A 16,318-nucleotide genomic window follows, 5' to 3' on the forward strand; every position below is an offset into this window, starting at 1 on the left:
AACCCACCCATCCCGGCCTTCTATTGCTTTCTGCATCTTACTGTATTCTTATCAGAGACTGTCCATGATTCTGAGTCTGGGTTCTTGGTTCTGTGTGTTCTCCAGAAACACACGATTGAGAATAATGTCTGTAACCTGGCATTCTGTAGAGACACTTCTACTAAGCTGAGTATTTTCTCGCACATCCTGTACATTAGGACAGCATAGCTTTGTTTCTAAATGACTTTCCTGTCCCTCAGGGTCTTTATGTCAACAAGCTTTGCCTAGTTACATGCCTTGGACAAAACAAAAAATACTTCCTGACATCTGCCCAAAAGTTATTTTTTCCTCTCTCTCTTTTTCCTCCCACATACACTGCAGCCACCTGGTTTAACATTTGTGCATGTGCAATTTCAAAATGATTTAAAAAAAAAAGCCATGGGGTAAATGCTAGAGTAAAGGCATATATGATCCAGAACTGATTTTTTTTTTTCAAATAACAAAAGGTAACCGTTTATTAAAATAAATGTCATAGTAAAACTATCATCTCACTACCAGGGGTACTGTTCATGCCTCCTCGGGTATATTTATACTTTGAACCTTTGGTATAATCCCAAAGCAAAGCTCATGCAGAAAAACCCAAACTAGCTTGACTAAAGCTAATACGCTAAGCAAAAAAAGAAGGGTAGCTACAGTGTTTCAAGTGGCCAGAGGGGCTAGGCAACATGCGTACACATCCATAGGAGACACTAGGTATGTATTCAGGGCAGCGAGCCCCTCCTACCACTTGTGAAGTCTCAGCAACAGTTTGTCTTTGGTGCACTAGCTCCATGAGAGAGAGCCTGAATGGGGTTGCTTAAGCTGGGAATCACATCCCTAAATCAAAGTGTAGATATATTCACAGTGCTTGAGGTTGTAAAATTGAATTCCTTTATAACCTGCTGTTTTTCCATAGTCACACTTTCTGAAATATTTTAGAAATAGTTAGTCGCAGTTGGTCTGTGCTCCCTGGGAAATTTGTTATTGAAAATAATCACAAAAATAAGATTACTTAATTTTTCTGTGTTGGGAGAATAAAAAATACATTCTGGTTTCTTATTTTAACAACCATTCTAACCTCATTTTAAAATAAATGTTAAAAAAATTGGAAAGGCTGTTGATGTTTCCAACTTAGCAGGAATACAATCCTCATTGAGGAGGGAGAGCTTTGCTGAGCTTAAGTAAAGCAATCTCCCCATTGAGCATGGTCAGTAGCACCTGCTACATTTTCTTTTTCCATAGAGCCTAATGAAGTCCCACCTTGTTTGTGACAGCATAGTGCACATTCTCTCTCCTCATACTGTCTGACTGCCCCAAACTGCTGTTTCAGGAACAGTATATGCATGAAGAATGGCATATTGGGCTGCATTAATAAGCATTATCAGTAGATCAAGGAAAGTGATTATTCCCCTCTATTCAGCATTGGTGAGGTCACATCAGGAGTATTGTGTCGTTTTGGGACTTCCCTCTATTAAAAGGATGAGGTCAAATTGGAAAGAGTCCCCAGCAGAGGGGAAAATAATTGTTAGGGGACTGGAGCACATGACTTATGGGGAGACGCTGAGAGAACTGATCTTTAGTCTGTAGACGAAAAGAAGGAGGGGGGATTGGATAGCAGCTTGCAGCTACCTGAAGGACGGTTCCAAAGAAGATAGGCTGATCTCAAGCTGTGACAGATGCCAGAACAAGGAGCAACGGTCTCAAGTTGCAATGGGGAAGGTCTAGATTGGATATTAGGAAAAAACTACCTAACTAGGAGGGTGGTGAAGCACTGGAATGGGTTGCCTATGGAGGTGGTGGACTCCTTGCAGGGCAGGAGAAGACTTCGCACCCCCCCTCCGCCGCCCCCAAACCCTGATTGGCCTGGAGGCAGGGGAAGTATGAAGTCTCTTGCTCCCTGCCCTCTGGCGAGCGGTGCTTAGAGTCAAACACTAGGGTTGTCTCCAAGCATCGCGTGCTCCCCCATCCCTAGGCCCTGATTGGCCTAGGGACAGGGGAGCAGCAAGACCTCCACAGGCCATATGAAACTGCTTGGCGGGCTGGATCCGGCCCGGGGAGGCCCTTTTACGCACCTGTGATCTGTATCATTGCATGCGCCTTTCATATGAAAAAAGCAGCACATTTCAAGGAAGGCTGAAACAAAATTCTGCCTTGGCTTAAACCACCTCTGTGAAACAATCCATCTGATTTCACTTTTAACTTTGGATTTCCTACTTTTATGCCACTCTGTGTCATATCATTAATATCATCTCAGTGGGCTCTGTTCCCCTAAGTTTTTTTTTGAAAGATTTCACAAAGCATATTTATTGCAGTAAGAGCAAATATTCTTCAGGTTTGTTGTCAAGCGTGTAACACTATCTGTCTCCAGGATTGTAAGAGCTTGAGTGGTTTCCCAGTAGTGAAGGGCCATCCCTATAGTGCGGTGTTATTTTTTAAAGGGATCAAAGGGCAAAGAGTGACCTAATGTGAAAATAGCTTTAGTGCCCCACTCTTGGTGCAAACCTAGCCAAAAGCCAGTTTACCTGGCCAGAGGAGCACTGCTCACCAGCAGGGGGAGAGGGGGAATCCTTGGGTAGTGCAGAGAAAATAAGGGCTCCCTTAAGCCAGTGCTGGGAAGAGGTGTGGGGTGTCCCACCTTGGCATACCAGTGCGTGTATATGCAGAGTGCTCACTGGCAGCCATTCAGGCTGCTTTAATGTGAGGATGGGATGAGCTTGGCACAGAGCAGTCAAGAGAGCAAGTCAAGGTAGCAGAGAAGGGAGCAGGTCAAGGGAGCAAGTAGGTGTCTTTAAGACCCCTTTGCACACTTAGTTCCCAAGCTGCATGGAGCACGCTTCTGGCAGAGCGATGGATTGGGATACAGATGTTTAGATGATAAATATAATACAGTTACAGCCCCAACGTTCAGGGTGCTGAGCATCCTCAACTCTCACTGAGTTCAAGATGCTCCGTACCTCACAGGACTGACCTCTAAGTGGCTACCTGTTCAAATGGATTGGAGAGCTGTATGCAGATGATGAATGCCCTGACTTTGTGCCTCTCCTGTTTCCACAATAAGTTCTCTGGGAAGGTGTTCTTGGCAGAGGGCTGGGAAAGGGTCTTTTGCTTTTGGTGAAAGGTCAGAGGAAGTTGATGATCAGGCTAGGTTCCTGCATTAAATCTCCACAAGCTGCTGTTGTGCCAAGCACTCTTTAACACCCATAAAATAATATACATCAGTGATGGCAACCATTGCTAGCTGCATGGTTTCCCCTTCAGGATTTGTTATTATCTTACTAACACTTTCATTTATATGTGGTTAGCATAGGATATTATGATGGGTAATTTGCTTTCCCATACTTTAAAATAAATGAGGAAGAAAGTAATCTGGAGGGAGGAAACATCCATTTCTAACACTGTTCTCTGCAGTGTACATAGGATAAACACACCCATTTTACTTTACCCAGTACACAGTCCCCAGCAAAAAAAAGCAGAGGTATTCTACAGATCTAGGAACAAATGGATATTTGATTTCACTCAAGTAAAGCCTGGTCTCTTCTAATGATAGAGCTGACTGACCTGGCAGGGCAAGGATCCAAGTTGCACTCCTGAAGTTTTGGCTTTGGCTTGATATTTTCAGGGTAGTAGTGACAATATTGATCAGTCACCACCCGGCTGCTTCTCAGGTCATAACACTCAGCAGATGTCAGCTGGTAACCTGTGACATTTAAGGATTCAAAAGGCAGAGTATCTGAGCTGATTTTTTTTCTCAGTATATGTATTAACTATAGGTAAATCCTGGTTTTGTAAAACATTATCCAGAATGACTAAGTCCCCCAGTGAAACAACAGGCTACTACATTTTACCCCAATTTAACAAATGTATTTTACAAAAAAGATTAGGTGTTCTCCAGTACTTTCATAAATATAATCTTGCGCAGATAAATAATTTGTATCGGTATCTGTATCCATATTTGCAAAAATTATGTGCGGATATAAGGCAGGTATCTGCACATTTGCACGGTTCTATATATAAAATGTGTATCCACATGTGCATTCCTATCTGAAAAAATGAGCCTCAGATATCAGCATCCACATCCATGGACGCGATACTTGCAGATATAAAGCAGATATCCACAGATTTGAAGGGCTCTATTCATAAAACAGATCTGTCCCCATATGTTACCCATTATAGCTATTAAATATAGATAGGATCAATGTATATACACTAATGCAGGGATTCTCAAATGACATTGCCCCATGACCATTTTCTTACAACAAAAATTACTACACAATTCCGCGGGTGCGGGGGGAGGAGGAAACTGAAGCTTTGGCCCACCTGAGCTACACTATTCTGGGCACCGGAGCAGGAAGGGAGCAAAGCTGAGGCCCAGGCAGGAGGACTGTAACTGGAGCCCCACTATCCAGGGCTGAAGGCCTTGGGCATTGGCTCTGGGTGTTGGGGCTTAGGCTTCAGCCCTAGAACCCAGCAAACGCAACACCAACTCTAGCAACCCCACTAAAATGGGATTGCAGCAATATTTATGATACAGAGGAAGCAGTGCAGTGGAGAGGGGCAAGCAGCTTAAAAGTTCAGATTCCTAGGGAGCTACCTCTCCCCATATGAACATCTAACTGCTAAAATTTTACCTGAATAAATGCATTTTAATATCCCTAATCCTTAGTCTGTTAGCAGGGGAAGAGTAGACTAGTAGTAGCTGTTGACTAATGTATAACATGCATGAACTGCACATATATGTATTTTTATTTTATACTATATTCATATAGTATGTATTAAACATCAATAACATTAAGCACAAATATTGTAAAACAGTGATATATCCTAACCTGGTTCATACCATAATCCTGTTCGCTGTTTGTTTAAAACTCCATAACTCCAGTCATTTAATGAAATGAGCATTTGGCATAAGCAGATAGGAAACTTGTCAAAAATCAAAACACATCATTCTGTCTTAGTACAAGTTAGGGAAGTATCTTCACTAACAAGAACACCAACTTGGAATACTAGTTGTGACACTGGAAGACCAGGTGCCAGATCTTGCCAAGGTACAAGGCCTCCCTGAACACTGACAAATGCTTAGCTAGAAACCACTTTGACTCACTCACATCTTAGGACAGTTAAAATAGATGGTAAGTAGATAAGAATGAGTTTAGACATTAATAAATACTTGTAAATTGCTGCCTGCATTTGCCTCACAATATTCTCTCTCACGTTTTTTTTCCTGTGGGATATGAGTGACATCATCACGTCACTCTGTGTCCACAGGCTCCGCCCTTGCACATACTCCCTGCCTGGACACTGTTTGAGGGTGGCAAAGCTGCCTGGCACATTCCGCCTCCCAAGGGTCCTGCCCACTCAGCTCTGGCCGCAGTGAGTGCTCTCCACCCCCTCATGCCCAGCCCCTGCATTCCCAGCCCCCTGACTTACCCCCCACTGAGACCCCGCATCCCCAGCCTGCTTCTGCCCCTTCCCCCCTGTGGCCAGACACCCTGACCCCAAGCTTGCTCCCCCCACCCCGGGCCACATACCCTGCTCCCAAGCCCACTCCTACCTCCTTTCCCCTGGCCACACACCCTGCCCCTCAAGCCAGCTCTTGCTCCTTTCTCCTGTACCCTCCCTTGCTCCTGTACCCTACCTTCTGGCCAGACACCCTATTCCCACCCTGCTCTTGCACCCTATCCAGACCTTGCATCCTCAGTCCGTCCTGCATCCCACCTTCTGCCCAGATCCTGAACTCCCATCCCTATCCCATTCACTGGCAGTCCTGTCCCACACACTGAACCCCATATTTTTGGCCCCGCCCCAGAACTTAGGGGGTCCACAAAATCTACTAACCTGGAACCCCAGAGGAGTTAATCTGGCCTGGCTTAATGAGGCTGGAGCACCAAAGGAGTAGTGGGGGCCTCATTAGTGTGAGTTGGGGTTTTCTAGCCCCTAACCCAAAAAAGGTTCCCCACCCCTGCCATAAATAAAGACAATGTTGAAACCTTTTTGTGTTGGACATAATATTTTAGTTTATTTAAAATGAAGCCTGGCCAACAAGGCCCCAATTTGGCTGGTGGTGGCCCCTCTCCTACTGCGGTATGGGTAGGAGGAGAAGCCACGATCTGGCTGTGGCAGACAGAGGGGGTTGGCAAGCATAGCCACCTAGTATGTATATAATCTTCTATGTACATAATCACTATGTTATAAGGTATAAGTGCTTTGTAAAGTGTTTGCTCTAAACCTCCCCCTCCTCTCTCTCCCCGTCAAGAGAGAAGCACTATTTAAGAGAGAAATACTGGTTTACTACAAGAAATGTTCTCTCTTGCCCAATAAAAGAAGGCCTATAGACATCAGACAAGCCATTGTGAAATATCAGTGGACAAAAGACTTTGCTGATTGCTTCTGCCCTCCCCCCCGGCCTTTGGATTGGAGATATACACAAATAATTGCCCCTTGATCTTGAGCTTTGGTAATAAGGATAAAAATCCCTGTCAAGAAAAAAATGTTATTAAACTGCTTGGATATTGGCAAGGACAATAATCAAGGGATCTTCAAGTTGCTTAGGTGGGATTAGCCCTAAAAGACATATAGAGTTTGCATATTATAGTAGCTTCTGTTCATTTTTGGAACTTACCGCTAACTCATTTGTGTGTGTTCATTTACCTGCTTTAACCTTATAAATAACTCTTATTTATTTTCCTAGTTAATAAACCTTTAGAGAGTTCTTTATAGGATTGGCTACAAGCATTGCGTGTGGTGTAAGATCTGACCAGGTACAATGAACCTGGGGTACAATGAACCTGGGGTAAGTGACTAGTCCTTTGGGACTGAGAGTAGCCTGAATACCGTTGTAAGGGATCATCTCACAAGGTAAGCTTGCACAGATATGGAATACCCCAGGGAACTGTCTGTGACTCCGTATTACAACCATTAGAGCGCTTGAAGAGCTCACACTTGGTACGTGGCTGGTGACAGGATGACACGTTGGGGGGGCATGAAGGGTCACATGCCCCCCAAGCACAATGTGGAAGGAAGGGCAAGAGGCCAACAGTCAGAGCCGTTCCATCCTGTGGACAGTTCATCCATCCACCCTGACCCATGCAGCCTGGGGGACTAGCGGGGGACCTGGTGCCAGCAGCAGAGGTTGGGAGCCTTTGCACTCACTGGCGGAGGTGGGAAGCAGAGCGACCCAGTCCACTCTGCTCCAGGGCTCCCAGCCACATTGCTCAGGAGAGGGAGCTTGGGAGAAGGGATGGAACTGCCCCTAGCACTCACTGGTGGCAGGAAGTAAAGCAATGTGGCTGGGAACCAGGAGAGTAGAGCAGACAGGAGCTGGCTGCTCTGCTTCCTGCTGCTGCCAGTGAGTACTAGGGGAGTGAGGGCTGACCCCTGCTGCCAGTGCCAGGCTCCCCTGCTAGTTCCCAGGCCGCATCCTTTGGGGAAGGTGATTTGGGAAAGTTGTGGGGTGGGGACAAAGACACGGACCTAGGGAAAGGGGTGGAGTGGGAGCAGAGTTGGGCCAGAAAGAGGAGGGGCTCTAACCATGGGCTAAGGTTAGCATGAAGAGGAGTCACATGGGGAGGCTGTCATATGGCTGATGCATCCTGTATCCCTCCCAGCTTTCAATCACTGGTGAAATCTAAGTATAGAACTCACAACCACGTTGGGTTTTGTGCCCTATTTCTCAACAGCCTGCACTAAGGTTGCCATTCATAGTCGTGAGCCACTTCAGACGGTTGACAGTAGTATCCAAAACAAAGATAAGGCACAGAACAACAAGTTAGGGAACTGGAACACACTGACAGTTTCAATGTTAGTGACATGTAAAGCGTTGTGTAACTTGTAAAATCATGATAGCAACACTGCCAGCTGAAACTTGTAACTTGGGAAGCACACAACACTGTATTGTAACAATGCAGCACAAAATGGTTTCCTGGGTACTGGTATCATCTAGATTCTAGAACCTTTTCCTTGTAATAATATTATTATTGCGTACACTGAGCAATAAACTTGGCTGACATTAGTTATTTGGCATCTTGAGTGTGTTTTATAGCAGGGCTACTCAACACGCGGCCCACGGCCTGTTTGTTTGCAGCCACGGTGCAGTTTGGGTTTACATGAGGCTCAACACGTGGCCTGCGGGCAGGATCCTTTGCACATGGCCCCCACTGGGAACACGCTCCACAATGGCAAGGTGTCTCCCAGGCACTGAAAGACGCAAGCGGATGGGCTGGCTGGAACAGACGGGTACAGAGTGCTGGGAGCACTCGGGCATTGTGGGAAGTGCTTTGTATTCATGCCTGTCAGTGTGAAAGAAGCTATTTGCATATAGATTTGTGTGTATAAGCAACCACACTTACATTGCGGCCCTTGGCATGGGCTGTGAGTATCATCGTGGCACCCGGGGCTTCCAAAGTTGAGTAGCCCTGTTTTATAGCAACTCAAAATGAGACCAAGCAACTGACTATACAATTTATTAACAGTAGCCATCACACCAGCTTTCTGCCACTGGATCTGGGCCATTGTCTGATAGCTATATCATTACTATGACCACGTGCATTTCAAGATTTCAGCAATGACAGAACTTAGGACTTTCTACTTAAAATTTTAATACAGGATACTACCACTGAAGTGATAGGAAAATCTCCTTTAGCTGCAATAGTACTTCTGCTCACATTTTTTTTGTAGATTAGCCACTGACTATACAATACACAAACACACACCCACCCACCAGCAACGACATATTACCTCCACCACAGGATGCTGAACAAGGAAAGAAATCAGTTTCCCTCCAACGGTGAATGATGGGCTGATAGAAGATGAACTGAACCGCACTATCAGCAGCACCAGCATAGCGGATCTGAAAAAGATGCAACGGCAATGGTAAAGCTGCCAGGATTTGTGACACAAACACTCATTTTGCTGTAAGGATCTTGCACTACAAGAAACACCAGAGGAATGTTGTAATCAAAACCCGAGAGCCACAAATAGAATGTTGCATTGTTGCCAGAAAACACACTCATACAAACTGCTAGTGAGTTTTGTCCATGGTGTTTTACAGCCTGTGTCCTGTAATAATGAAGGTACGAAAGGGTTATTTCTATTGGATAACATTTTGAAGAGCTATCACACAGAGGGCCTGGACTAAACTTTGCTCCACTAGCAGATCATTCACTGGAATTTACTGATTTAAAAGAACACGCCTTTCCCCACCTCAATCCAATGATGGCTACATTCTTAAGAAGAGGAATAGTTTCAAGGCAACGAATGGCTAGGCACTATAGCAGCTTACAAAGCAAGACAGCAGATTGTGCCAGGGAGAAAAACATGTGGACAAAAGAAACAAATGCAACGATCAATGCTACTTTAACATCTAGAAGGAAACAAAATACTTCAGCTATCACAAACTAAATCTCTCAGGCAGATCTAATTCTTCACTGAGCTAGGAGTAACTCTTATTCTGTGTGTAACACATTCATATTCTCTTTCCTTACTGTAGTGCTGTTAATTATTATAATCTAGTCCTTTTATTTAATTTCATTTTGAATTTCACATACCATTTAGGATCCCACTTACGGTCTGATTGTATTTCTAACCACAGGCTGAGGTTCTTGGTTGTGGCCAAAGAGCACACACTGACATTCAGGAGGGGTGTATGTGTGCATATTAAAGTCATTCTTCATGCTCCTTCCCACATCTTGGGTGAGGCCTGCTTTGACAGTCCCTGTGCATACGGCAAAGTGCCTGGCTAGGGTTGCCAACTTGGGTTGGATGAATTCCTGAAGGTTTTGTCACGATAGTATTTTTAATTAAAGATTAATCTTTAATTCCTGGCAATTTCAGGACAATCCGGGGAGTTGGTAACCCGATGCCTGGCTGACAATGGCCCCTGTGGACTGACACAACAGCCAGGGGCTAAAGGGCTCAGGGAAGACCTGATCTTACCCTCTTTACTTAAGTGCTGCTCCTTACACTGACAGCTGCGTGGGGGATAGCATGGGAGCTGCTATGCCCCTAGAGGATTCCCCTAGTCTGAGTGTTATTGCCGTGATCAGATATGCCAGTGCTTTTAGGGCTGCTCTGCACCAGTGGCATAGTGCCACAGGGGACAGAGGAAAGGGGAGACTCTGACCCACAAGTCAGAAATGGAGATGGCTTATTTGGTCAACTAGACCTTCCCCTTGCCAGTGCAAGATTGTTCCCAGAAATGAGGATTCTAGTGCTTTATCCAGACTAACTTTAGATGTTTCACACTCTCTCCATATAGGCAACTAGTTGCTCTGATTATAATTGTTTGGACTCAGCAGGGCAAAAGCCGAATTAAGCTACACAACTTGAGCTTAGGTAGAAATAGCTTAATTTGGCTTTTGGTGCTGTCTACACAGCAGGAAGTGGAAGGAAGAACATTTTGCCTTCAACTTCCCTTACTCCTTGTAAAATGAGGATTACAGGAGCCGGAGTAAGAAGTCCTCCAGCTCGACATTATTTCAAAATAACGTCAGTTATTCTGAAATAATGCTCTGTGCAGCTGTACCCTAAGCGTATCTAAGCAGCTGAGTTAAACTATTTTGACTTAAGCTACACAATTAACATAGCTGAAGTTGGATAGCTTAATTCGACTTTAGCCCTGCTATGTAGACATACCCTGTTTTTAACTCTCTCTTTATTGCTCTCTCCAAAAATGGAGTGGCACTGATAAAGAAAAGGGACTAGACAGAAAAACAAGAATGAAAACTGACAAATCAAGCTGAAGATTAGAATCTATACTGTGGGTTTCTCCCCTGCTGTCTCCCATCCCCCTGATGGACAGAAACATGATAAAAAAATCTCAGCCAATCATGAACTGAATGAAGGGGGAAGGAAGAAAATGGAAATGCTGCAGGATATGTTGGAGGCCACAAAAGTTCTGCTCCACTGAGAGTATGCTGGTCTCTTCTAATTAGAGTAAACACTGAGGTAAATTCCCAACACTGAGGAAAAAATACAGCTGTAGCAATACAGGTTCCTCAGCAAATGAGAGGCCTCTTGTATGGATTCATGTCATTAGTTCTATATGTCAGAAACAGGATATCTAATTCCTTGTGCTGGGATGATGCATTAATCATACTCTTCAGAAAGACCTTGCTTATTTCACAAGGGCCCACCATGCTCCTGGGACAAGCATAGTATCAAATGGGAAGCCATTAGAGAAGGTCTCTGATTTGTGTACACACAAAAAAAAGCACTGGAGAGAATTTACCTTTCCTCTTTAAAATAAAGATCAACAACGATGCTTAAGCAAAAAAGATCCACTCAGCTATGCAGTCTTAGGTGGAATTTGATAAATGAGACGATAGATTACACAGGGCTTAGTAAAAAGCGGGTGGGGAAGGTTTTCATATCAAAAGTCAGGAAGGCATAATAGCCCATCTCCCTAAAGATTATCCCTGTGTGTCTGATTGTCTGTCTGATCTGACAGAGAGAAAAGACAGATGCAAATCTTTTCCAGAGCCAGGTAGAGGTTACCCACACAACCATAACAACCACATGGGTACAAAGGAATTGCAATGAGCTACAGATGCAAACTGAATGATAATAAATGAGTCAGGTGAAAGAATCAGACAACCCACTGTTTATTTTCTCTATTGAGTACAATAAGCATAGGAAGATCAGTGTATATTGATTCCATCCAGCAACATCTTTTGAATTTTGTTTGACAATTTGTTAAAATGAAGAGTTTGAGCTAGCAGAAAATATCAGAGGTTGTCTAACCCAGGAAAGACCCTGAAAATAACACATGCTGGCTCTGCAGCACATCAAACGCTTCCAGAGGTGACTCAAATGGTCGCATAAGGTCAACTCTCACCCACATATTCAAGACTGGGGAACTTGTGAAGCTGTCCCATCTCCAGTAGCCTACTTATCCTTTTCTTAAACACTGCCCTGCCAATGGTGATAGCCACCACCCTAAGAAGAGAAGGCAAAGTCTTCTGTATCTTTTAAAACAATAAGAAAAAGAAATTCTTTAACTGACACTGATTTGCTGTGTGATCCTGGGAATTCCACTGAGTCTCAAAATGGAGAAAACGGTATTTTCCCATTTCAAAACCGTATGCAGTGCTGAAAAAGCACATAGCAGTATCAACACTATCGCCAGACAGTAGCTGAGATGGTGAAAGAACTTCAGACCTGCTGGGCTGCTGGCACTGTGTTTAATTGTGCTTAGACAAGTTGAGCCTGTTGCCTTTCACTCCCACTGGCAATGGGGTAGAGGGCTCAGCATGCCAGAAAAGTACTTAGCATCTTTTAGGAGGAACAAGCCAGAACAGAACACCACCAGTTTTGTGACGATTTGGCAGAATGCATCTTCTCCAGGGGAATCCACCAGTAACTTCCTCTTTGACAGTCACTACTGATTAATTCTTTTCCCTCCAAGACAGAAAGGAAGGAAGGGCCCCTGTAGTTAATTCTTACCTCACATTTCTCGGTTTTTTAAAACTGTTTTTTGTAAATCATTTATCAAAGTGGTGCACATGTGTGTACAGAGGCACCGACAGTTCAGTTCCCTGATGAACAGCTGCACTTTGATGAAATACAATAATGATTTGGGAAAAACCGTAAGGTCCTGAATAAAACCCAACCAATAACCTAACAAAATGAACCGTGTTTAGCAAAAATGACATTTTCAAATGGCGCTTCTGTAGCAACTATCAGCAGACTGAAATATTTGGATTTTTTATTTTACATTATGCTGAGTTGTTCTTTCAGTCATCAGAACAAAATTTAACCTGTAAATTTTAAAAAAAGCCTTTGTTTTTTGCAATGTGTGCCTCTGTAATCTATTTATGTCTGTCATAGATCACAGTAATCTGACCTCCAGAGCTGTACTAAGTTTACGTCAGCAGTTGTGCTGTTTAATCAGCAGGCTTTATTAATTCATCCTTTCCTACCCATCAGGTAGTTGTCACTGTACAATATATGCTCAAGAAAGGACGTCTGCATTCTAACAAAATGCCCAGAAATTTTATGGGATTTGTGTGCATGTGTGTGTTTATGTTCTTTTTATATATAATCCAAACCAGGGGTTGCATCACTCTGCACTTTCTTTTGTCTAGTCAAGACTGATCTGGTATGATATGATCTAACTCAGTCACCACCATCCCCATCATAAAAGTTCTGAAGGATTTTTCTCCATCATTATCACAGATGCTTTTGCAAGTGCCAAATCCCAAACCATCAAGTTTGATTTCTTAATGGCAAACTGAACATTAAAGACTTATATTAAATAACATATAAAGAAGGGTGGGAGTGCACCACATCTGGCACATGTAATTGTGACCTTTTCATGTTAATGAAAACAAAAATGGAAAGATTTTTATACATAACTTTCCCTTCTATAGTTACAGTGCTTTAATATTCTTAATTATATCTAAATACAAGCTTATGGTTAGAGAGCTAGGATTTGTAAGAGATTAGTTGCTTCTCATAATTTGTATATGAATTTGTATATGCAGGAGAAAGAATTTAAGATGATAATTTAAAGTAAAATAATAAGTACAACAAAATAACTAAATGGAGATGTGGAAGACTTTCAACTGTATAGCATAAAACAACTAGAAGATGATTTCTTTAAGCCCTTTTTCTTTCCTTGGAGGAAGGAATGCATGGCCTTTGATCCCCAAGGATGAATCTCCCAGTTCATTTTTGGCCTCAACTTCCATTAGTTTTAAAGATCTCCTGTGTGGGGACGACTCTCTTTCTGACAGAGGAGAGCTCCCTCTGGTGCCTGTCAATACCACTTTCTTAACCAGCCAAAGGAATTACCAAAAAATGACAGTAGGCACCCCTACTTATCAGGCCCAATATCTTTCTAGTGATTACTGGGTAAACTATTAAAAGGGATTCTTTAAAGTGTCTTTGAACCTAAGCTTTCTAAAAGTCTAAAATAAAAAGCTAATGAATGGAATTGGATAGAGGTATACATAGATACCTGCAATGAACAACCTGAATTCTACACACACACAGACACACACACACACACCCCAAGTTGGCCAGGAAAGTTTATGTTTCATTTTTTTCCTGAATTAGAGAATTTTTCTTACTGTGGACTTAATGAAATGAAGTTTAATAAAAACAAAGAAAAAACACATTTTAAAGAGTGTTTTAGTACATTTAATTAGCAGCAATGTTCCCTCTAACTTTTTCCATCCATGTGAGGAATAAATTTTATGATGTGCACCAAGGCTTGTGTGGATGTGCACTGCCAGTATAAACAAATGCTGCTGGCTGAGGGTGCTATGGGGATTTTGCTAATCTGCTGGGCAGCATCTGAATCTCTCCTGGTTAGCTGCCAAAGTGCTCAGCTTAAAGGGAACACTGATTAGCCAATGTTCATTAAGTTGTTTGTAGTATTATTTACAAGTCAGTGTGCCCATAGTTAGGCAGTGAGTAGAATGGGTGAAATTCATGTAGATTCATGTAGGCCTATGCCAGCTGTGACTGACAGGATGATTTCATTATCATTAACATGAGAATGCACCCTTATCACCCACCTAATTTTGTTTGATTTATGCCAGGCCCATTCCTCACACCTCAATAGCTCAACTCCCTCTTCTGAATGGCTTCTCTCTTACTGACTCCCCTCAGCCATCTAAGGTATGACTTCATTGTAATTAAAGCCCAAACTTAGCAAAAGTCAGGTTATCGGAGACAGGGCTTGCTAACCTGGGACTTGCATAGCTACACTAATTTGTAATCCCAGGTCAGAAAGTGCTGTACCCTAGGACTCAGTTTAGGGCTCCAGCATCTACACTGCATAATATGAGCCCAAGTCTCACCATCCATTATCCCAGTCTTCCTAGAACCCTCTCAAAATGTGGCTGCTACAGCCAACAGCAATGTGTGAGGGGAGGGGGCAGAATGTGTGTGTGTGGGGGGGGGGGTCATATGGCATGGTTAGGTCCCCTTCCTGAGCCAGCAAGCTATGAGCTGTGCCAGGCAAAGAGAGTCAGAGGCAGGAAGAACAGCAGGAAGTGGAAGGGGGAGGGGCATGACTCAAGTTGTTCCAAGACTGTGTTTCTCTCATTATCAGCAGGCACAGGTTATCTCGGCTTTGATCATATTGCTGTGTGGGAAAACTTGACTGTCCACCAAGCTTGACTGCCCAGAGGACAAAGAAAGTTGATTTGCAGGACTGTGGGATACTTTTGGCAGACTTCCAGAACATTAGTCCAGTGGGGTTGAGTCCTGCAATGGTCCTGGCTTAACTCTGGAATAGACCCTCCACCCCGTAAGGTCCTGGAACCCTGGATCTGAGCCCTGGGATATACAATTTGTGTGTAGATGGAAAGGGAGTTAGGTGTGAACCTGAGTTTGAACCCTGAGCTTTCACTGCCCCTACCTTTACAGCAATGTTTCTAAAAGTGGGCTGCAGGCTGCTCTGATTTGTGTATCTAATGGCTCTGTAACCACAGAGCCTTACGGCTCCCATTGGCTCTGGTTTACCATTTCCATCCAAGGTGACCAAGGGGGAGAAACCCTGCGTGATCCTGGATGAAGCTGACCGGTCTGTTTTATGTATCTATTGTTGGAGCCAGTCAGTCATTCAGCTGCTCTCACTCTATGGATAACCAGGGTATGTCTACGCTGCAATTAAAAACCCATGGGTGGCCCATACCAACTGACTCTTGGGCTATGGGTCTGTTTAAGTGTGGTGTAGACATCTAGGGTTGGGCTGGAACTCTGCTGAAGGACCCTGTGAGCCCCAAAAGTCTATACAGTAATTAAAACAGCCTCATAGCCCAAACTCCTCTAGTCTGAGACACCTGGCATTGGCTAGCCATGGGTTGTAACTGTGGTGGAATCTACTTAGCTCTTTCCTCCTCTCCAAGAGCCCTATTTTTCACAACAACCAAAGCTTTAGCAATCACTTGCTTTACACACTGCATTGCCACCAACTGCTTCTAATGGAAGTTGAAAAGTCTTAAATGGGAATCAAGTGGTGCACTGGGTCTGTGATGGCCAATCTATAGGGACAAGGAGTGGACACTAAAATCAACAACATAGAACTGTTAACACAACTCCAGGCTTTCCCTCCTACAGTTCTAGAGACCACGATTCTTTAAAAACAAAGTTGGAATTTTCATTCAATTCGTCTGAACATTCATACATTCTATGACCAACTTGTGGAAGCTGGGTGGCTGGATAGCATATACATCTCTTCCAATGGCCTGTGGACTCAAATGTATTGCTGACTATTACAAAGTAAAGGAAACCAAAGCAATTATGTCAGTGCAATTCCCATAGGGTTTGCATGCAGTTGCTTCCTGCACTTGAG

The 16,318-nt window shown here is 43.6% G+C and overlaps 1 protein-coding gene across 12 annotated transcripts in view; it reads right to left on the minus strand.

The window, feature by feature from the left end:
• Positions 1-16,318, minus strand: part of ADAMTSL1 (ADAMTS like 1) — a 708,340-nt gene that overhangs the window by 172,882 nt on the left and 519,140 nt on the right. For all 12 annotated transcript variants that reach the window (XR_012904618.2, XM_089779187.1, XM_075931513.2 and 9 more), the window contains 2 exons: positions 8,752-8,863; positions 3,577-3,715 (listed from right to left, as the gene is read on the minus strand). Coding sequence is in view for 11 of the 12 variants with exons in the window: in XM_089779187.1 (XP_089635313.1) it covers positions 3,577-3,715; positions 8,752-8,863 (251 nt within the window). In the remaining variant the exon portion in view is untranslated. The remainder of the gene's footprint in view (positions 1-3,576; positions 3,716-8,751; positions 8,864-16,318) is intronic.

The sequence above is a fragment of the Pelodiscus sinensis genome, chromosome 6 (assembly GCF_052426305.1).
Source record: "Pelodiscus sinensis isolate ZL-2025 chromosome 6, ASM5242630v1, whole genome shotgun sequence".
Taxonomy (NCBI): domain Eukaryota; kingdom Metazoa; phylum Chordata; order Testudines; family Trionychidae; genus Pelodiscus; species Pelodiscus sinensis.